This window comes from Schistosoma haematobium, chromosome ZW (genome assembly GCF_000699445.3).
Source record: "Schistosoma haematobium chromosome ZW, whole genome shotgun sequence".
In the NCBI taxonomy this organism is placed as follows: Eukaryota; Metazoa; Platyhelminthes; class Trematoda; order Strigeidida; family Schistosomatidae; genus Schistosoma; species Schistosoma haematobium.
Genome location: NC_067195.1, coordinates 83,186,700 through 83,211,619, shown reverse-complemented (window position 1 = coordinate 83,211,619; position 24,920 = coordinate 83,186,700). Strand labels below are relative to the sequence as shown.

Sequence of the window (24,920 nt, the reverse complement as noted above, 5' to 3'; positions counted from 1 at the left end):
CATAAGATTAGAGAGTCGGGCTATTGAAACAGGCGAATGAAAGGGTGATTTTGGGATACGTGAGACAACAATCAGTTTAACGAAAATTGTATGACAAAATAAACCCAATTAATCAATTCAAGCATGCCATTTTTTGAGTACCTTACAAAGAATATTACGGTTGACGAATTCTCTAGCTAATCTGAAAGTTTGATATCCGTTACGAATCTTCCATCCAGACTGATGGGATAGTGAGCAATTAAATATTTGTCTTTTCGGTGGGTGGGTTTGAGAGTTGATTGTTGCTCCATTTTCTTTTCAGAGTTACCACATACTGCTAATTTTAAGAACTCCGCCTTTCTTATAAGTCTGCTTGGTTTTGCTTTCTTTTTATAATTGTTGTTGAATACGGAAAACGTTCATTTCATGAAGAAAACTTTTGGTTGAGATACATTAAATTTACTATCACCACTTACTGTGTTAACCGATGAACATTTCCGCACTGTCATTGACTGACATTATTGCCTTTCTGGCAAACTATAAATCACATATCACACCGGGATAATCATTTCCTAGTAAGAGCTTAGCTAATTCTTCATTTTAAATACAATTTCATCTTAGCAATAAGCTGTTGGAGTTTCTCTGCCTGGAGTAGGGTAGAAACAAGCAAATACATGTAAGAGGAAGTGCTCAAAAAACAGGTCTTAACCTGTTTTTTGATTGATCACATAATATTTTTGTGTTGTTCCGTTGTACTATTTAAATTTGCATTAATCTTGAGTTGGTTATTTATTCTCTGAACAAATGGCTTACACTGAGTCACGAAACGTGAGAAAATCTAATATCTCTACTCATTGGGATATTACAAATATACTAATTTACTTATAACAACTTACCCTATGCTCAACCTATTTGAAATTATCAAGTCCAACCTTGGTAATGATACCTACTCATCATAGGATGTTTATCAAGTGAACCTACCATTGTGAAATCACTTCACGAAATCCGAAAATGAGAAACAATCTCAATCATTTCGAAATATTTCGGGATCTGTGGTGCTTAGTTATTTCAATTTACAAAGACCTAGGTATACAAAACTGAAAGAATACAGATTAGAATAGATATCTTTACAACCTCAAGTTTATTTGCTTAAACTGTAGTTTCACCGGTTCTTTAGTTATGCACACTTACATTCAGAAAATATGACTATGTATTCATAGAATAATATTCAGCTATGTCAACCGTACAATAAGTACAAGAATATATATATATATATATTCCCATAATACGCAAGTTAAATTTTTAGACACTACCAACGTACAAAAATTAACTAACTACAAGTAACCATGGAGTCATTATACATGACAATTGAAAAAATTAATACCCTTGTGTTAATAATCCGCTAATTCCCTCCGGAACTGATATTATTGCTTTTAAAATGACCTCTAACTACCCTGAATAGTTGATCTAGCTAAACGTATTATCAAAATGACGATATTCTGCTGAGTACATTTCCGCACTACGATATGCTGCATGACGGAAATTACGATCAAATTCCCTTCGAAATATTAACACAATTAAGCAAACCATCACAAATTACATTAAACTTCACACTCATTGGTATAGGTGTGTGGATATATGGACTGAGTAGCTAAATGAATAACGTGATAGCGATTTGAATGAACTATACTGGGTTTGAGTTTAAAGATGATGATTAACTCTGGTACATCTACTAGATGACAAGCTACGAATAGGACGAAACGTTCTGGATCTCACTGCTAGCCACAGTTTATCCATTCTATATGTACATGGGTAGTAGAATATATAAATACTTCCACTTAACAATCACCTTTTAGGCTTGTTATGTTCAATAATTAATTTCTGACATTACCACCATCTCAACCATACAAAATGAATTGCACTCAGTACTTATTACTTTAGTAATGTTTACTGATGTATTGGAGCAATCCATCTAGTCAATCGAAAAACTTCCAAAGACTATATATGTTAACTCTTATCGACTCACGATATTCCTAATGGTAATTTCTTTGTTCTTGTGATATAATCAACTTCAATCAAGTAATACTTAAGTAATTCAACCAGTAAACTATAAAATGACATATTCTCACTTTCTCATTACGATAATTGAGAAAAAAACACGAAATATAACAAGAATTTAATTATTTTTTTAGAATAGTGCAATTAAGGCTAGAAAACAAACATAATAGGAACTAATAATAAATTGTGACCATTCATACATGCACTTACACAAATGCACACACACATGTACATAAAAAGATAAACAAAATGCCACAGCTGTGCATAAAAGTAATTAAATAGTATTAGTAATGTTTCATAATAAGCACTCTTTTTCAACCGGGTAGACGACAAATTCCATCATAAACGGGATCTTTTGTATTAAAAAATATCATTTAGCACTGAGGATGAGTAATCCATTATATATATATATCTTCATGCAAAGCAAATCCAAAAAAAACTCTTCTATCATAACTGAATTGATAAAATACTTTGTAGATCAGATTTGGATACTCTTTTTGGTGAAATTTCTCTAGATTATCATCTGTTGTAAATTGGTTGATGTCTTAAAATGAGTGCGTGCATGAACGTGTGTGCAATATTTAGGAATATGCAAAACAGAATACGTCTCAACGGTAATAAACATAAACATTGTCCTTCATCAAAAAAAGCCTAGAAAAAACTCCAAATCACGTAGCACGCACGTGTACATACACACACACACACACGTAGACATGGAATAAATGAAGACATCGTCAATAAGTAATACAAAATATATATATGTATATATACGTAGAAAATGTATGTAATAGAAAAGTACAATGTAATTTAAATTGAACTAAAACTCATTTATATGTGTATAGAATATATGTTAGTATCGTTTGTTTTAAATTCATTGTTTAATATGGTCTATAAATTATAAATGGTTTAAAGGGTATAAATAGAACAATATGAGTCTATGTAAGATTTCTTAATATGAATAATTTAGGTGCTACATCGTAATATTACGAATGGTGAAAAATAAAAAGTCCAGAATAGATTACATATATATATGAGTAGTTCATTAAGAATATCAAAACAATATACCGTTTTGTCTCACCTGTGTATATGATGGGCTAATTTTAGAATAATGAATATATATAATAAATGTGTTTGTGTGTAGACAATTGACAAATTCATGTAGGGAAACAGAAGACAGGATATTAAAGGTATTGATAATTTAATTGGAGACCAAATGTCTTAGGTAGTAGAAATATATGATGAAGCTCAACTTATTGTGAGCGTAGATGAACCGAAAATAGATATGATATATATATATATATATAAATTACTGTAGTGGACAAAATAGATATAATGCACAAAAACACATGAAGGAAATATGTTATTGGGAAGTCGAGAAACATCAAAACCAAATTTACAAAAATAGGATTGACAGCCAATGAGGATAAAAGTGGTAGGAAAAGATAAATAAGGGGAAAATAATGATAATAATAGAGAGCATTTTCAAAGGAGAATGCAAGAATAACAGAAATATGAACTTTACAACAGATAGTTAATGTTCTACAGAAAAAAAGTATGTCTATCATCTTGAATAAATTACATCTCGAAGATATTCTATTTTTTCGTCTCCTTGCTTCGTTTAACAAACACTAATATAAACATTAATTTCATTTTACTGTTACAAAATAGCAATCGACTATATATATATATATAGAAAAAAGGAACCGTGAACAGCAGACAAAAAGAACTAGAAATGAAGGAAGTTGTCACCTGATTATGATGAATAACAGAGACAGCGTAGTGCACACACACACATACATAAACGTCGTATAGAAGGAAAACTGAACCGGTAGAAAGAAATTACTGTAGATCAACAAACTTTTATCTAGATTGTAGACAAAAAGAAAAAAAGAAACCTGGTAGTATATGTATGCGTAAATAAATCTGACACAAATTAGGCGAACACTATTGATTTTACGATCGCTTAAATAAGGAACTACAAATTGTGTTAATAGTAACATTAATAATAATGACAATAATAACAGTAGTATTACAAATATAAGTGAAAATAATAGTGATAATAGTAGAAACAATAAGGATAAAGACGATGTTTAAGAGGAATCGAATAACAATACATAAATATGAAATATGATTGGTAGAACTATAAAGCATAAGTATATATATATATCATAATTTTATGGATGAGAAAAAACTTAACTCAATATTCAACAAATATAACAGCGTCATAGATCTTTACTTAGTCGTGTCAACTGGAAAACTGTCTAATTATGTTTTGATTTTTTTGAACACTTTATAATCTCAAGATGTGTTGAATTAACAATGTATTAAACAATACTTGATCACCCACATACTAGAGGAAAACAATTAAGTAGTAAGTAGTAGGAAACAAGACAAGTTATTATGTGTATGAAAATATTGATGACAATACAATATGATGCTAGATATCAAATTATATTATGAAATTCAACAAGAGCTGCAAATAACAATAATGTAGGTAAGTATGTAAAGAAGTAGACAGAAGTGGGCTGGATGACATTATGTGAAGGGATTAAGTTAAGGTAAATAGTAGTAATAGCATTATCGATAATGAGCACACAGCGTATTTAGAAAATAAGATATGAACGATCTGGTTGAGATGATCATAGTGCACAATACGATGATTTGAAAAATGCTACAACACATTCCTGTTCGTTTGTGAAAATCTTAACCAGATATTATGACAAATATAAAGTTCGTACTGATGTCTCCATTTTTAAGATAAATCAAATAGAAATAAGATGTTGATATTAGCTGAATTAGTAGAAAAATAAAATCAATTACTATTTGCTTGAATTCAAGTAAACAAATTTTCCTGAATAGATCTTCCTGATCAAGATATCCAACAAAAGATTTCGCACAGAGACAAACAAATCGTTCTTCATAGTAGTAAACATTCACTAATTACATTTCTTCTGTTTACGGTCATTTAGAACCGGGAAGGAAATTGGATGAAATTTTAGCAGAATTTTATTTTTAGAAAAAAAAGCAAAAATCAAAATTCATTATCCTATTTATTTTCTGTTTCTAAGTGACATTTTGATTTAGTTTTTGTATATTTATTGTGAACGATAAAACCTGTGAGACAAGATTGAATTCTCTGTGAAGGAGAATATAACCGGGGGGAATATATATAACAGTAGAATCAACATTCAGTAATAGATAATGATAGTGTGACACAAATAAAGAACCCTGAGAAGCGATCGTTAACATACTGAAATTCAGAAAGAAGCAATTAGTCACCGAATGAAAATTATAAAGAGAAGATAAGAATCGTTGTTGTAGATCAAAAAACTACTTAATAGAAGAGAAAAAAATTGAAGTATACGTATAACGACTGGAATTTTTGAGAAAAGGATGGTTGAACATACGTAGGTACAGTACTTTGAAAATGGACAACATTGAGTGTTATGAGAGGATCAGGTGATGGGATTTACCTAAAGCAATTCGTGGAAGCCAATTGTGAAATAGGAAAGCAATTATTCCAAAAAAACAATACCACAGGTATATCATTATCAAATAGTACTAATAATTTCCCGAAATGCGATAACGAAGTTTGACACTGTGAACATACAAATTGATAAAATTAATTAATACATAATAATAATAATCTATTGCATGCCTAGGACCATAATTTACTAATATTTTAAGTGAAATAAAAAGATCACTTGAATAGTTTAAAGGCTAAAATTGTTACAGATTACGATGAAGCGGGATTATCTAGGCCACTTCTGTAATAGACGCCAATGAAGATGAAACTGATAAAGCCAGAGTATCGTTATTAGTTGACAACAGATTTGGACTAGGGCGTCTTCGACGACGGCCTTCACCAATAGCACCACAACGTGCAGACTGGTGACTACTATTATTAGTTGTGTTTTCCGTCCCTTTGTTACTATTATTATTATTACCATTATTAATATTATTATTAATCCCAATCGAACCGGTGTATTCATTTAAATTTTCAGGAAAAAATGATGAACTTCGCGTAGCAGCATCACTTTGATGATGTTGAAATTGATTCTCACTTTCCAAACAAGAAAATCCAAAAGAATCATCAATGTTATTTGATGAACAACAAATGGGAATGTGATCATTATTAGCCTGAGGCCAAAAGGAACTGTTCACGCGACCAGACATATTAAGATCATTGTTATTCGTAGAAATTGCATTGCAGACTTGACCTGTTGGATTATTGAACAAACGCTGCAGTACAGAAGTATTAGAAAATATTCTTGATCCAACTAGTGAATCAGTACATGGTGGTTGTAGATTATGAGAAATATTATTACTTTTAACACCATTTATAGTATTACTACTAGCATTACCAGTACAATGAGTTTTAGTAGGATTTGAAGATGACCAGAGTTTAGTAGAATTTACAAGCGACTCCTTGGTTTTAAGACTGAAGACAGATTCGTTTTCGTTGAGGTCATGTGTTTCAAAACCAGGAGGACAAATAGTCATGCAGTTATTCATTGTGGTGCATATCGCGGTAGTAACATTAGCAACAGAATCTTTATCACAGGATGAGCTCAAACATAGCTGATCTAAATCATGGATAAAATTAAAGTTGTTTACCGAATACGACTGTGAATTTGGTTCACTATCGATAATTACATTATGACGACCTGGTGAAGAAGCAGTATCCCCTGAATCAGCTGTAAGTTCAGTCAGTAGATGAGAAGGGACGATCCAATCGCTATGCCGACGAGTTAGGGGTTGGTGTAAATCCTGTTCATGTTGTAAACGGTCATGAAGCAAGATAGTTGGGCTGATGTCACTATCTGTTTCCCGTCTTGTATCACTGAAGTTGAAAATTGCAGTGTCGAAAGAATTATCTAATGTACGACTGTTTATAATGCGATTTGAACAATTGATAGAGTTGCCATTACGACTAGGTGATGATGGATTCATTAGATTATTCAGTGTGGAACTAGAGCCAACGTAACCATGAAGCTGTGAGCTGGAATCCGTTGGAACTGAAGTGAATGGTGGAGCTACTGAGTTCCATATGTCCGAAACCAAATTAGAACCAGGGCCACGATTCATATTAGTGAGGAAATCATTTGATAAAGGTAAGTCGAAACCTGTTGTAAAAAATAAAAGTATGGGTTTTTAGGTAATGAAGAACAAAGGTCACCAAGTTTTGTCAGTTTAATTATTCATAAAAGATAATTCGAAAAAATTATCTGTGTTCAAATGCATAATTATTTCCATTCAAGCAGGACAGAAGAAAATAGTGCCGAACCCCTAAACGGGTTGGTTTGAGATCATATAGAAAAGTTTAAGTACCTCTGTAAATATTTCTTCACTATGTTTAGTTTACGGAGTATGATATATCGAATTTCGTAAGCTGAAATTATTTATAAAACTTAACTACCCTAACGCATTGGCTGTAAGAATTTCTGATGTAACTGTCTGTGCACAGCTCTTACAGTGACAAAAAGTTGGAAGATTTCGGTATTAGCTATTCTGACTTTATTTAGATGAAATAGTACTAATTCGAAGCCCAACAACAACAAAACTGATTTTTATAGTATAATACAACTATTCAATTCCCACCACTGACAAAAATGAGTCAAATACCTAGATACTCAGTTTTTAATTTACATCAGTAAGAGGTAAATGGAAATGTTTTATGAACTGTAAAGAAAGAACTTTTGGTACTTTAGTGTCACATTACCATTGTTCCTCAGTGATTTTAATTTAATCTATGCAACAAAATCGATTCAGTCAACGTACTGATGAGTTGCAACACGTTATATATATATACTTACAAATCCATATTTTATAAATTAACATGTCTGAACTCATTCCTATGCCACTCGCGACATAAATTACATATATATTTTGTCAACGTGTTGCAACTCATCGGTATATTGAACGGATTAATTTTACTGCACAGATAAAAGTAAAATTGGTGAGAAACAATAAATGAACTTAAAATTGATATAGAGATCCTATGTGCTACAGTCAAAGGAACCCAATTTTGAAACCATACTGTCAGTTTGGAACCACTTTGACAGTGTAGTTCTGGTTATAAAAGGTTGTTAGGGGTGGCCAGATCAAAAAATGAGGTAAATCCATGAAGTCACTGACAAATGGATTAAGCCATGTTGGTAGGTGTAAACTACCAGGTCGGGATCCGTGAGACGGTAGCAACCGATGGTTAGAGACCCGGAATGACATGGCTCAAAATCATTTTTAATGGCGCAGGTGCATCCACTCTTTGTGTTCTCCCAAATTCTAATCTGAATTCTTTATGTCCATTTTTTCTCTTTCCAAATTTATTTCATTGGGTTATACTCCTCGAATAACGTCTTCAAACCCTAATCTTCCCGATTACTGCTTATACTTTTACTACCTCTACCACTATGGGATTTGAATCGACAATTGTATTTGTGTGCTAATGTGGTATGGCAACTTGAACTGATGTACGTACGTACGTACGAAGCTCTACGTTGTTGCTAACTGACCCATATGTTGTTAGTAATTTTTTAAATATGTGAAAATCGACCAATCTTGACTCAGAAGAACTATCTGCAACATAAAGGGAAATAGTGCAAAGATTAACGAGTATTTAGGGAGATTAGAGAACCAATGCTTGGTATTATCCTAAAACAATGACTTTTACATTCACTTGGTATTGTTTTACTTGAATCTTCCGATTGATATTTAGGACTGCAATTGATTAGACTCTTATTGGCATATGTGCATATTGTCTCGATATTACCTTCAATTACAAGCACTATAAGCAAAGATGGATAGTGGCTAGCAGTGGAATCCAGGAAGCGCGTTTCCTCCTATTTGGCACTGGTCAGCTGCACGTGCCTGCATCTCACAGTTGATGTTCACTCTCTGGCACTCCGACCCAGTACCATTCGCTTCAAACTCCATCGCGTTATCCACACAGCTACTGAGTCCTGATAGCCACTTGCTTGTGCAATGGGGTGAAGTTTAATTCACTTGCTATTGTTTTACTTGAATCTTATCATTGATGTTTAGGACTGCAATCGATCAATTTCTTTCATAGTTCGAAAAGATATTTTGCATGACATCTAATACCTTGATAAACCAAACACTTGACAATGGAAATGAATAGAGAAAACGAAGAGAATGGTAAACGTATCGAATAGTTGAGAATGAAAAGTAACTGGTTTGAGTGACCATTACACCTCCTGAATGAGACCTTACAGATAATGCACATCGCTTTCTTGATTTGAGATGTCATCGAATACGCTTCAGAACAAAAAAATGAACTGATTTTAACACTATATTCAGCGGATAAGCAAAAATAAACCTTGCATTCACAAAACCACTTTATAACAGGTACGTGACACTGGTTCACAAACTTTTATACGTTGTGTTGGTAAAGTGACCGTAATACAGCTGAATATTTTTCACGAAACTTAAAATTGACTATGGTGCAGATAATTAACCACATTTACGCTTTTATTGAAAGTAGTCTTTGTTAATCAGAATCTATTAACACAAATCGAGATGCAAAAAAACAGAAACTAAGAATACTTACTCTGAACAGTACGCGGAATACACATTTGGAATCCATTAGATGCACCGTCAGTTGTAGTTGAAGAACGATGATTAAAGTGGCCATTGTTTAGACTAAATGGAGTGGGTAGCATTCTTGAGTCATTATTTAGTGCACACTGATTGCTTGAATTACCATTACAAGCGGAAGTATCACCAGATATCACATCCTCACAGCCATTTGTTTGAGCACTGTCAAAATAAGTTCCATTCAGTAAGTGAGACTGGAAATGATTAGAATGTTGATTATCGCCAGATAAACTTTGAGAACCATTACAACCTTTTAGGTTAAGTAACGAACCCTGCGTATTCATAGTGGCTATCGAACATACAGATGTTGATGCAGGCCCTGTAGAAACAACAGTGAGCTCCTTTGCTCGACGAGTTTTATTTTTGGACTCCACTAGTATGCGATCTAAAACTTCACGAGCTTCTTGTGAATCCATTTGAGCAACATCAGGCCACATCCAACCATTATTACCGCCACCGTTTGTTTTTGAAGTACTGTTACAAACACTAGATATTGTCGATGCACTGGGACCATTAACTCTTTGCTCTTCAGAGCTTATATTAGATGATCCAGAAGCCTCCTCCACCTCCTCGCTGGCACGTCGTTCCAACTGTCTCATCACTAAGTGACCGATCAACTGCTTGGCTTGTTGCACTCTACATTCAGCAGCCTGGTTTGAACTTAAGCCTAAACCTTGATATGCCGAAATCTCAAATTCAGATGTCGCATTTGGACCACGTACAGCTTCTTTAGGAGGGCTTTTTATCTCCGTACCAGTATCCTTTTGTATAGTAGTAATGATTGACCCCTGAGTGCCGATTATCTTACCCACCATTTCCTGAGGAACAGATATTCGACCACGTGCCAAAAGCACACGACTACCAGGTGTACTTGTGCTTGAAAACATACCAGTACTCGTTATTGTATTCGTCTGTAACTGACTGCCCAATGAATTCGAGTTTCCTGGACTAGCTGGTAAACTTGAGAATGAGGGAGTAAATATGGTTGCATTTGAACTACGAACAGAGCTGTTGGAAGAATGAATAACACCATTGAAATGTGCATTTACGGTTGTAGATGGATGGAGTGGTGAGTTATTCACACTGTTGCTTAGTGATAAAAGCCCAGAAGCAGGACATGTATTAGAAATAACGAAGTTGTTTGAACCACCAGGAGTTAAGTTTGGTCCTGAGTTACCAGTAGACACATTAGTCATATTTACTCCGCTATCTGTACCACATGGCTGGGAACTAGTAGAACCACGTCTTCTTTCGCCCGCAACAATCTTGCTTTGAGTTATTTCTTGTGCTCTGGTGGCTAGATGATGAGCAACACGCATCGCTATTTCTGGGGGAGCTTCAATAATAAACACATGTTCTTCTTGTTCACCAGGTGTTGTAATTAACGCGCCAGTTTCTTCACGTATCAATTTGATCTTTTGACCTAAAAAAAATTGGAAAAGGCAAGAATCGCTAATTATTTTGGTAGAGTTATGAACATTTTAGGCAATTAGTTTTGTTAGAATGATATAAATAGAGCTATCAGCTGATTATAATCAACACAGTGACATAAATAACATTGTTAAAAATGTGAAATTAACATCGAATCAAAATTGAGAAAATTCCAACCAAAACGAAAGTAACCCAATGAATTTCACTAAACAACTTAACGAAAAGGTATCCAAATATGCTGAAGAAATGAATGATTCAGATCATTGCACCTTCACTGTTTGCGCTGTCATTCAATTGTAATTCCAAGATATTGAAAAAAGATTTATTATTGCTGAAAATTGACTAATCCACAGAGATTAGTAGTTCAAAGATGATAAACAGAGAACAAACAGTCGGACATGCTAATGTTTGGCATGATAAGAACGCCCACTTTATACTATATTCGATTGCTGGGTCAGGATTATATAAAAATGAAGGGGTGTTCCTAGACTACTTTTTAAAGTGGAATGAATAAAAACACTTCATGTTACTGAAAAACTAGTCGTAAAAAAACTATACATTCTGGAAAGTTAAACAATAATCGTCTAACCAAATAAGAAAAGGTTATTGGATATCTGAAAAACGATTATATTTACACTAGCTGAAAATCGTAATGATAATGGTCAGATTGACGATCATTACTGACAACTTCGATGTCGTCCAATAATAAGGAACTGATGTTAATTACTTTTCCAATCACAGGCTTAGAATGATCCCATGCATTTTAGGTTGATTGACGGGAGAATACAAAGTACCCTCACATAAACAGATGACCGATAGTCTGATAAATAAGGTTTGTGAGTGACTACTGAAATATATGGTTGCATCTTCACTTATCAACAAATTCCTAAAAGATATAACTTGAAAACTTGGGGTTTAAATAGTATTTATGTTTTAATATTAAAAGCTTGATACAATAGATGTGCCTCATTTCATTTATACCGGGTTTTATCAGTGAATTTTCCATTGCATATCATACTTTCCTAACACACAAAAATACCACAATAAGCAATGTATTCAGAGATATTCCCACTTTAAATCCAGAAAGCACCAGAAAATAACCACTCAAAAACAGATGCCAACAATATCGAGCTATACAAAACAACAGATTTATATAATTTCATCGCACGAGCCTAATCAATAAACCCAGGTTATGGTTTTATTACAAAATACATCAATCAAAATCCATGCTTTATGTTTCTACAAAGAAGATAATATTGAATTGCATGGCAGAAAAGCAACAATATGTTTCCCATATACAAAAAACTAAATATTCTTTTTATTGTAGTAAACATTCTTTCTTACATTATGACTTGTCAGGAAGAGATAGTTTTTCTTATCCTGTGCTGTTTCTTGATAGGTACATTTTGTATCAAACTACTATTTCCAATTAGCCTAGCTATTTTACAATTGAGAAATCCCACGAAACGACAGAGATTGTAACGACAATATAATTTAAAAAACTGTCAGCCAGTTTTCCCTAACTATGGAATTAATTGAATAACAAAACCCGGACGAACTGGTTAGCTAGTGCTACTGATGCCAGCAGTAAAGGCTGACTCCAATTGGAAAGTTGTACGGCTGTAATTTAAAAATCATTCTTTTTTCAGATCTTGATTGTGTTCGGAAGATACGCAGTGAAAAATATATTCTTAAGCGTTCACGACTGTTGGACACTGTCCTTCGAGTGATTGTTTAAGTGTTGGGACTACCAAGTGGACGATCCTGAAGTTAGACGCGGGATAATAGGTAGAAATAGCAAATCGGTTGCTGAAGTGGTGAATATTCACCGACTGAGGTGACTAGGATGAGTAGTACATATGCCCAACCATCGTCTACCTCAATGCAAGATATTATCTCCCAAAATGACAAACAAAAGTGGTGTAATTCTATATTCGACATACTGCTAATATCAGTGTACTCTTACCCAATAAACACTACTAGGATCAAGATTTCGTTAGGAAACCTAATATTGGAGATTGCGTGATAGGGAAAATAACTGAAAAATCAAGAAACTGTCTTTTATATACGTAGACGACCCCTCATCTGGTTGCCTCTCAGTAGATTTAGCAGTCTAGTTGCTCCTGTCGAGTACGACACATAGACTGTAGCATGGTTATCTTTAACACACAGGTATATAATCCATTTTAATTATACAAGGGTGAGGAAAGTAATGGAGTTCTGCCCTTGAACATCCAACTGGCTTTGATCGCCTAATTGACCCACATAATAGTTTCAAGGCGGAATCCGTCCAAATCTGCCAACATTTGCTAGTTTCAAACTCCTTAAAATAATAGAAGTACGTCCTGTTTGTCTTTACCTTGGGCTTAACCAGTAACATTATTTCCATTAATTTTTTTCTCATTTCAAGATCACCATATCCCCTTATTTATTATTCTTCCGTGATGTTTACTGGTAATCGTTTTCGATATAATTTTATCTAGTCCTTATAAAATCTAATTATCGAGATACATTCCAATTGTCTTCCTAAATCCAATTCAAACTCATTAGTTTTACCTCCTTTATGTGTATTCTGTAGAAGTTATACAACCTCATGTTATCGTTTAAGGGACGACTTAGTGGTTGAAATTTGATTGTTGTCACGAATGAGCAGCAAATCTACCACGGAAATTATACAAAACATTACGCAGTGCAATACGTATGACCACCTTGAAAAAACTGATCTATTCGCTGTACGCAATACTGTAAGATTACGGTCATAACAAGCCTTAAAACCGAATAAATGAACTAATAATTACTAGACTTTGCTCAATGTTGCAGTTCGGACGTGAATCACGCACTCTTTATACTGTCAAAGCGTGAGTATTTGCATTAAAATAAAATTACAAAAACAACACTTATTCCTAGGGATAAAAATGGGGCCGAAATACTTTTAAACGGTTTCACTACATAAAAAGCCCAGGATACCAAAAGACCAAAAAATATAGGAAACTACAGTTCCGAGGAATTTAGTGTGTGAATTCGACAATTTGTACCGACATCTAATTACAAAAGCAAATTAACCCACTATCTTAAGCTGTTCGATATCAATGAAAGTCAATGATGAGAAACCGAAATAATGCTCCAGAAATAGGATTATACTGACTAGATTTTAATCTTCAAGATTAATGAAGTCATGTATACCCAAAGATTCCCTTAGTTATACAAAATAACATGGAAACGCCAAAATGGTACATTACATGTATATTAAGAATTGTGCACCGAGCATGAACACAACAAAACATCTCACATGATTTGGAATAATCTGGCAGCCTTAACTGAGAAAACCCGTTTGTGCACATAGTGCAGCGCCTGTGAAAATAACTGCCATTTGTTAGTCTGTCATTTTTCAATTAACTATCCCGACAAACATACACAATGCTAAACTAATTGTTCTCTTTGTGAAGAAAGAACTATGATAACCGCCGACTAACATATGATGACTGCTGCATATACTTAATGAGCAGATATTCTGCTGAAGAGTTCATAATCATATCTCTATACGAGTAATCGATGTACCGTAAGATTAAGATCATTTAAACCCAAATAAAAGACATTTAAGGAACTTATTGATCTACTGCTCCGAAGACGCATATGGACACTTGGTAAATTCATAAATACACACACCTGTGGTTAATTTAGGGAGATCATCTAGACTGTTGCACATAAAAACTATATAATTAGAAGTTCCTGGATATCTTTTAATACTATGTACGTGTCAAGTAAAATGAGAAATGTTAATATTTTAAAATCTCCATATTTCAGGACAAAAACAAACGAAATTGGCATGATACGACGGATTATAGACCTATGGTATAAGTTGGGTAGTGGAAAAAAATACATACTGTGATGAAGCCATGGCTGAACACAGAAATTAACAACATACAAAGTACATAAGTTTGTTATTTCGAAGACTGACTTACCACCTTTTCCAACAATTTCTGAAACATGATCCTTGCTTGGCACACGCACTCCTAGTTGGAGGTACGCTGCTTTGGTTTTAGCTTCTGTTTCACCGTAACGATTACGAAAATATGCTGAAATTCTGCCGTAAGACTGACTTGTAGAACGGCGTGAGTTCTCCTTAATCCGCTCCAGTTCAGCACCAACAATAAACCCGTGCTTTTGTGCGATAGCATAGTAGTGTAAACGATCTTGCATCAAAAGACCAGGACCCATAAAGTTATGACAGCTGTTACTTGGATGGGATGACTGAATGGTTGGAAACAGTTCTCGTTGAGGACAGTATGTGGAACTCGAGTTTGTAGGACGAAAACCGGGAAGTGAAAATGCAGCATCCTGATATAATCCATTTTTTGAGATTAGATTTTGTGAAGTAGTACCAAATCCATTCACTCCATTAGAAAACAATGTCCCAGCAGGTCCTGGAGACAACCCAGGATATTGTCGCTGTAAATGTGTCTGCAAATTTCCAGGATAGTGATTGTAAAATGGAGAGTTTTGCAAACTGTGACGATCACCGGCTCCGTTGTTCAAATTTAACAAAGAGTGTTGTGGGATAGATCCCAACTTGTTACCTAAACATGGAGACGTAAGTGCTGAGTAAGGAGGTACTCCAATATGGTTGTAACGCATATTCGGGAAATTATCTGCCAAATCAGGTTGAGATATAACAGTCGGAGGAGGGGTACTTGGCCCTGATATGGGACTAACGGGTACCCCACCATATACTCCATTTTCATTCGAAGGACTTAAAGATATCCCACTAGATGTTCTGTCGTATATTAGTGAGGTTTGAACGTTCCGGTGACCTGGTGAATTAATGTTGAAACTTGTATTTCCAGATTCTGACATAAGTGAACAATAATTTGATGGATTAAAGTCAGAATTTCCACTCATATGATACTGCACTTCCGAATTCGATTGATCACCATTAGCCATAAATGATAGGAGCCTAGCACTCAATAGGTCTTCACCATCGAAATTCGCCATACTTACAGTTGGCATTATTAATGGAGAAACTTGAGCAAAATAGGAACGACAGTCACCGGGATTTGTACGCCATTAGTTTAACAATGAATAATCGTATCATTCAATTATGACTGATTAGACGATGTAACAATTCTAATGTATAGGTTAACTCCATGAATAATCTAAAGTCGGCATACAATATTCAGCCTAGTCTTGCAGGTAATCATCAAAGAAAATGTAAAAGATTTAGACGAAATGTGTCAACGGTATACGCACTATCCAATGTATTAATCCAATTTAGTAAATAGACACGTTAATACACAACCTGTCCCAATAAAATAACTTGATTGGTTAGAATAATTTAAGCTCATGGTCTTTGTTTGTCTAGATTGGCCTACTGATCAATTTATGTAGGCTAGTGTCTGCCTGCCCACATGAAAAGAACATTGATTTGTCATGTTTAGAGTTAAAAAGAACGTATGTAAATGCCCGATTGACCTGATTAATTTTGATTGGATTAAAATTAAACCAATCACTGTAAAAACGTGTTTCAGCCCGAACATTTTTCTATATTCTGGGTGAATCAGATGTAAATTCCGATTTTAAATTTCTGCTTGCTCATAAGTTAAAGACTTGAATAGCAGTTCTTTCTAACAATTTTGTCTTGTTTCGAATATGGAATTAACATCATTTTTAAATATGCCGGTTGGATATATAGCGTGTTGACTGGTGACTGAATCTGAATTTCGCGACTTCCATAGTAATATTCTTAACATCTCAGTATTGATAATGATCACTTTCAAGTAAAATGACGAGCAAAAATAGATGATTTATACGAGCTTTTTTTAGCATGATATAAAATTCTCAGGAAATATCATAACGAATTTCCCCCGTTCATACATGCCTGAAAAATATATACGCAGAATAAATGGAATTGCGTAAAGGTGAATAAAATTAATGACAAGGGAGAGCAATTTTTACTAGTGAATAATGTGTATACATGTTCAGGGAGATGCTTCTCGTTGGCGCTTAGTGGAGCTTCGTTCTCTAAGCTGAATGGCTTCGTCGTGGAGCTTTCACTGTCCTTCTGAACGGCATCATCGACACATACTCCAAGTCAGCTCCTACAACTTTTTCATAGCATAGAATATGTCCTAGATACGTCGTAGACTTTTGTTATAGCCCAAAGCCGCCAATCAGAAGCAGATTATCGATCGGACCAAGGACGCGTAAAACACGTGCGAGCAGCCTAGAGTCCTGGTTGGTCCTGCTTCCCACGTAGCCCAGCCAGTTAAGTCCAGAACACCAGTCTCAGCCTCTGCAATATGAATCACTATATTGCAAACATACTCAGTGTATATATCAATCAAACAGACCATAAAATAGAAAATAACATTTGTACAAAATTTGGCCGAATGTGGCTGTGAATGTGTGAGGCAGTGATTAATAGACAGGGCATAATTCAAGAATGGTAAAACATATAATAATGGTTCATAGGTCAAAATAAAGCTTATAATAAGAGGAACATGGATATGAATAGTTTAGTTATTTAACAACTATACGATGAAAATATACGTTTAGTATTGGTCCATAAAAGGATCTTAAAGTTACCATTCATTATGTTTATCGGGACCTAACAATTTTGTGTATGTCCATTTGGAACCCTTAATTTTCATGTATCTGCATCTTGTTCTGCCAAAAGATAAACATGAGGAAAGCGGTGAATAAAGTGGGTGGTTTTGATCAAATCTGGTAGCACTTGCCAGTTGCTTGGAAATTTTATTCGGCTTTTCAGTTAGTATATCTACAATAACGTCAAAAGTTACATCACGCCCTACATATAGCTTTCCAAACTCTATGCTACACAGCGTAATTCGTTTCAACAGTACGAGGAAAGAGGTAGTGGAGAACCAGAAGTGATGATAGGCATCAACCAGGAATTTATTAATCGTAAGTATTGAGTGGTGTGAAACATACCTCAACTTCCCACGGTAATGACTTAAACGGTAAACTTGAGAAAACAAACACGCTAAAGCAAAACTTACACCAAGATAAATAACATTTGACACGTTACTTAACTATAATCGAATTGGTATATTGGTCTACGTATTTCCATTTCCTTTCCTGCAAACATATATCAGTGTAGCTGAACCGCGATTCCTGAAGTCTTTGAAAATGAAATACCTATGCTCCATAATATTGACAGCTTTTAGGCAGTTGGTTAAGTCACTGGTTGAATTTCTACTTTCTCCTCAACGTGTATATAAATTCTGAATTGGCTATTCAAATAAGTCTTTCACCGTGTTTTAAATCTCGGTTAGATAAATTCAAATTATCTTCAACACAAATGGATCCACATCATCCAATGAGTGGCAAGCGAATTTGTTACTATGTAGAATGTTTATTTTTAGAGTGTCAATCGGACAAAATTATTTCCGATTAGATGTTTTGGGGAATGATATCATATTGAGTAGAAAGAAAATTATATAGAAACAGTGATTAGTTAACTTTCACCTTAATCTAAAAACAAACACTTTAGGTTTTATGACACTTGTTTTTATTTCATAGTATATACGTAATCCATAAACAGTCTAATATAATCTTCTGTTTTCCCGAAGCACGGACAAGTACGAGAATGTTACCAATAACTGTGATGATTATGGTTGGATTTTGCAATATTTAGCTGCACCAGAGGGCATATCCTTTGAGTGCATGTGTACATTGTTCAGTTGCCATACGTGATTAGATAGTTGAAATAAATACATAATAGAAAAATTCAATCACAATATTTGCACAATTAACACATGGTTAGCATATCAGTTTTCAACAAGTTACTCCTATAAGTCGAATAGTTACTGAGTTAAGCCTTACAATCTAAAGAAAGCCACCATCAAACTTTCCTAACATGAATAATGTTTTAGTGATTAAACTAAGAAAATTCGAGTTAAATAATGTAAGAAATTATTATTAACTTATATCGACTCAAGCTAAGAAAACTGAATGAATGTCAGATAACTTACATAGCTATTTACTAAATATTTCATATCTGTAAAAGCTGTGGATAAATGTCCAATCCGCCCTCCTTCCTGCCCCTCTCAATATGTGGTCTATTTTAAATAGCTATTAGAGATTAGTAAAATACTGCTTTCCTTCAGTTACAAAAGTGAATTATTGTTTTAATGAATTGTAGGGTCTATTAGTCAAAGATCTTCACTGCTACGCTCATTTGTTATGAATTGATACTGTTTTGTATTAATAATTAATTAATTACTTCCGGTTAGTGTTTTTTTAGTGAGTTAATTGGGGTCGCTAACCTCATATCTAACCCTCCTCCTTTGTCCAGGCTTGAGACCGCAGTAGCCCTAGAGGGTCCCCCAGGCGGAAATAAATTAATAAATTATTTCCAATTTAATAAGTCATAAATCTTAAGCATCCAAATTTCCATATGAATAATTTATATTAATTACTAACTAACTGGTAGTTAATTTAAACCATGTAGCCGTATCAGATAAGAAAATAATATATCATTGGAAATAAAGTGAGTGATCATTAATGACTTACAATGATGACTTCGTTAGTTAAATAAATTGTTTGTGATTGGAATCAAGGATGAATCAAAGGTTTTAATTAAAGATTACAAAGAAAATTATTCTTGAAGATTTGTTCGCTCATATTTAGTCATGAAATAATATCCAGTTAAGAGCTATTTTAATAGTTACCATTATACTAAATAATTATTCTATTTTGTTTAGAGATTTCTAAACAGTTCATTTTCTTCTTTCCATTTCGATTTCACCAGGAGACAAACATGTGACTCTCACGTTTCTATAGGAACACGCTTTTATTGGAAATCGATAGTCATGATTATTTTTCCAGTGATGTCAATTTTTTTTCTTCTGTAACTTCATGATGAATTTTCCTCTGTTGTCAGGTCATGACAAAAAATATTCTTTTAAAATTAACATGTCTCTAGCAAACATTTTTACATTGATTTCTTATATTGACATTCAACATAAATTAATGATGTTAATGTTTTTGTTTATATTTATTTATCATACGTAACTACAGACATTTGTTCTAGTATTGTTTAGCAAATTCAATTTTAACTTGGGTTGCAGAAAAACAAAGCTTTTTTGTTGTTGTGTCTTGTCATTGGGGTTCACTACGACCTACGATGTTACGGATTTAGGAACGAAGACGATTGAACTTCTGTAATACGATCGGTACTTTTCATAACTGACAACAGTCAACACATCAAACCTCGACAGCTAAGACAGGAAGAAAACAGAATTGCATGTAACTTCATATTTTTGGTATAACAAGCAACTCAAACTGTTACTATAATAGCAGAATATGACCTTCAAGTATACAGCAATTTAGCAAACTGGAAAAAAACATGACAAACAATCGGGGGGCAAAAGTTATACGGAAAATCGAATTGGTACAAAGTGTGCGAGTGGTCATCGTTCCTGAAGAGATTCTAGCCTTTCTAATATAATTTGACTGTTCTTGAAACCGTCCAGTAAAGCACTCAAATTTTTTTTACATTTATGTATTTATTTTCAATAAGAAACTTATACTACTAACAAGCAGAAACATATGTCTAAGACTTTTCCATTATTTGGTGTTTAAAACGTGTTATTAGTGAAACTGATAGGGTAGATGTAGACAATAATCTTCCCTCACACATTACAATGACAAATAATTAAAGATTATAAAACAGGTAATAAGTAGACTGTTTTGGATCCGAGTTTCGTGTTAACTTATACTTATCATTTAAATCCGATCTAAGCCACCATTGAAAAACTGGAAACACTGAACAGTCGTTTCATCCATGTATGGCATTCCTCAGTAGTAGGGATATATGACCCCTAATGAAAAAACCGAATCCAACACCTTTGATCTCGCTTGTGAACGTTTAACTTTTAGATCATTGACCCGGTATTCAACAATGTTAATGTCTAACTTCAAGCAGCCCATTATACTGCGTGACTGTCTTCCATTTTCTGACATCCGACACGGTAGAACTCCACTGGTCACAGCTTCTCACTAGAACTCCAAGAATTACCTCTCAAAACTAGTCACTAGTGAGTACATGATAATCGTCAGTAAAAAGTTATGGAGATTGTTGAATTTCATTAAAATCCCTTATCAGCAAAGCCTGCATGGTGACAATTCCCAACTAGAGTAAAACTTAGTTTAGAAGTTTCATGCCGACTTTTTCCAACCACTTTATACTCTCTTTTAATCGAAAATCTCCACGTGTCAGGAAAAAGCTAATAAAAGATGAGATCTATGAACATTGTACAATTTGACAAGATATCAGTACTGCTTGTCAGTTTTGGTTGGATTACATGATAACTAATAGATTTTAGAAAAAGCTATTTTATTCAACAATAAATCTATCTTTGTCATCATTTCTCTTGACAGAGAAAATCAGAATGAAACATTCCAGATAGAATGACAATATTTCTTTGTAGAAAACTACAAAACAGGAATTATTTAAACTTCAATAAAACCTGGAATGCCAAAAATGTTGTTTCATTTATTAAAACTAAATTCACTGCTGCTTAAGATAAGACTCAATAATGAATTCTTATTGGCTCGTCTTATATAAGTACTTCTGAATACTTAAGAGATATATGTAATTTAAACGTAAATCCCTTGATTTATTTTGGAAGTTTCTTCACCCTTGGTCGGTTGGAAAAAATCTCGGCACGCATTCATAGCTTCGGTTGGCGTTTGCTAACATGGGTTACTTGTGGAGTAGATGAAATATCTGTCTACTAACTGAAGAAAGAGTTTACTGAATAGCATTCTACTCCATTTAACTTTATGACCGTGTAACGTGTCTTAAGATAATAAGATACTCATAGTTTGGGATCACCTAGATATAACACTTTGAGTCAATAAAGCGGTATTTTGTGCGCAACAATCACGATTCACTTCTATTTAAACGATAGGTCACTCACACCCACATTCTTCTATAAACTCAACATACTTCTAATCATTACTATCATCCTATTACTTATATGTTATGAAAGAATCACGGAAGTCCATGGGAGCGCTATTTCGATGTTTGGCAATTCAATTAATCAACGCTGTAACTGACTACATTGAACCCTCATATAATCCATTTTCTGGTCATAAATTGGTAGCGAAATCTCAGTGCTATCATTAACACCATTCGATACTGACTCAGCGGTCTAGCGAAATTGGGTTCGATTTCTGCTTTAGGGGTCGTTGATGCGTACTGTTGAGAAATCCCATATAAGGATCAAATAGTCATCCTTTGTTTCCAGATTTTCAAAGGTTGTCTAACATTGATTGGTTCGTGATGATCATGAAATTCAACAATCTTAATAAACTTTTACTTACAATTATTATAGTTGATCATAGTGGTTCAGATGACTGGTTCGAGTTTTTTTTAGCGAGCTAGTTTTCTATATGACAGTGTCGCTAACCCCATGCCTAACCCTCCTCCCTTATCCGGGCTTGGGAGCGGCAGTAGTCCCAGAGGGGCTATAAATTCAAATGAATTTGTACTAAAATTGTGTTCATGTTTAATATCGTTCTGCATATTTCTGTTCTCCGATATTGTTCATTCATTTGTTTCAAGTTTATTTTCTCTGTCTTCACTTCTACATTACTTTTGATATTATCATTATTATTATTATTATTATTTCGATTTCTTTGTTAATCACTTTTAAAACATTTTCATATTTCCATGTCATCTTAATCCGCTGATAGACTGATCCTAATAACTTTGAACAACTCAATAATATGTCGTTTAATTAAATAGTGATTGATTTTTAAGTATTTTTGCGTTTGTTCGTAGACTATTAAACTTTTTTAATGATCATCAAAATCTCTAATTAATTTCTTGTTATTACAATTGAGTTAACATTTAAAGATAAATCAGTCTAGTTAATAAAAATTATGATTTTCAAATTTTGATCTAATCACTGTCGTGGATGCGCACCGCCAACGAGTCCTATACTAGGAAGAAACGGCCATCCAGCACTTCCAGGTTTTCAATGGTAGTCTAACAGTTATCCATTCATGATATCAACTTAAACTCAACAATCTCTACAACCCTATAATTATCATGTGCTTACTAGTGATTGACTTCAAAATGAATTTCATGGAGTTCTATTGAGATGTCGTGGCCTATGGAGTTAAACCGTGTCTGTTATGAGGCAGTTACTCACTGGAGACGATGGTGGACGGTCACTCAATATCATGGATCAGGTGAGGTCACACATTTTAACGTTGAGAACTTGTTCCGTATAATTACATTTTAAACCTATAAACAATTTTACATGATATCGAATTTTTTTGTCAACCAATTGGTTAAATCTTGATCATTGATCACTGAAAGCCTGATGCGTGATATTCAAATGGAACATATTTAGATAAGAGATTATCATATAACACATATTTAAAGATCTGTGAGGTTGAATATAAATTGTAACTAGTAAATTTCAACCGTCATTATGATCTAGAATATACACTATGGATTATATTAACTTTTCGTTAGCACAGATACAGTTTCATTGCGGGTATTCTACCGAAATCCTTCTGCAACGAATCATAAAAATCTGGAACTAAACAAATATGAATACAATATTGTAAAGGATTACCAGCATCTAGATAGGTTTTCCTTTTTAAAAAAAATGTACAGTTTTTCCGTTATATTAAATTCAGAATAGAATAAGTAACAATAAACTTTTTCATAGTTAGTTAGAGTGATAATAAACTGGTAAGATCACTTTTGATTGTTAGTGGTGCTTGGTTACATAGTTATTTTAGGATATATGAGTATTTGAGGTTGAGGTCACTTGTGTGATTTTATTCTGTATTCTCATTGCTCATTGCTTTATTTCTAAACGTTCCATTGATCGGGACCAAAATGATAGACTTTTAGAAAACGATATCTTTGAATAAGAATATTCATTTAGTGTATCTATTATGTATTCTCTTCCTATCGATATTGTTGAACAGATTTGATCTACAAAAGAATGTTTAAGTAGTCTTTCTTTTCATCATTTATTATTCTGGTAATATAATAAAGATTAGTCACCAAATAATTCTACTTTGATATCTTATACAATCTAATTTTTTACATTCTAGAAACTGTCCATTCTCTTTTCCAGTTTAGACTTGTGATAAAATCTGGGTACTAGTGATAGAAACAAAATTTATTAAATATAAACCAAATACAAAAGACACACAATAAACACATGTATATTTGTAGACAGACAGAACAAATATGTGTGAGCAGTATGTCATTACTGCACTCCATTTTGGACGATAATGAAATAAAAAAGAAAAAGTATACAATTCAGTTATGTAATTGTGAGAAATTAGGACACTTGATCTGTCTGTGAATTCATTATCCGGTAGATTGTCGATTGAACAGGTCGATCAATAGAAATCAGTCTGTTTTTTTCACGCCGATGTGTGATATACAACGGTATATATATATATATATATATATTGACGATCTCAATTTTAGGTATGTAAATGGGACAAATTTGTCCGAATATCAGCTCAAAAGCATTTCAAGGTATTTTGAAAGTTTTTTTGTTGTTGTCGTCATTGTTGCAGAATTAATACACTTGATTATACTCGACTAAAAAAAAATGGCCATTTCGAAATGAAACATACACATGATAATGTGAATATAAATAGAATTACAATAAACATGGAAAAAACACAACAATAAAGCAAAAGAAAATATTTTGATAAAATTTTTCATATTAGTTGTTTAACTTATTTCTTAACAGAGGTGTGTATAAATTTGAATGCAACACTCTCCTACCGACAAGATAAACATATCTGGTTTAAGTGAGTTATTAACA

At 33.7% G+C, this 24,920-nt stretch overlaps 1 protein-coding gene across 1 annotated transcript; it reads right to left on the bottom strand.

Annotated features, from left to right (window-relative positions):
• Positions 1–2,140: 2,140 nt before the first annotated feature.
• Positions 2,141–16,092, bottom strand: MS3_00004557 (uncharacterized protein; the record flags this gene model as incomplete). Its single annotated transcript, XM_012942993.3, has 3 exons — positions 2,141–7,163; positions 9,608–11,077; positions 15,048–16,092. The coding sequence occupies 3 exons, from the start codon at positions 16,090–16,092 to the stop codon at positions 5,794–5,796; spliced, it is 3,885 nt and encodes a 1,294-aa protein (XP_012798447.1). The 3' UTR covers positions 2,141–5,793.
• Positions 16,093–24,920: the final 8,828 nt, after the last annotated feature.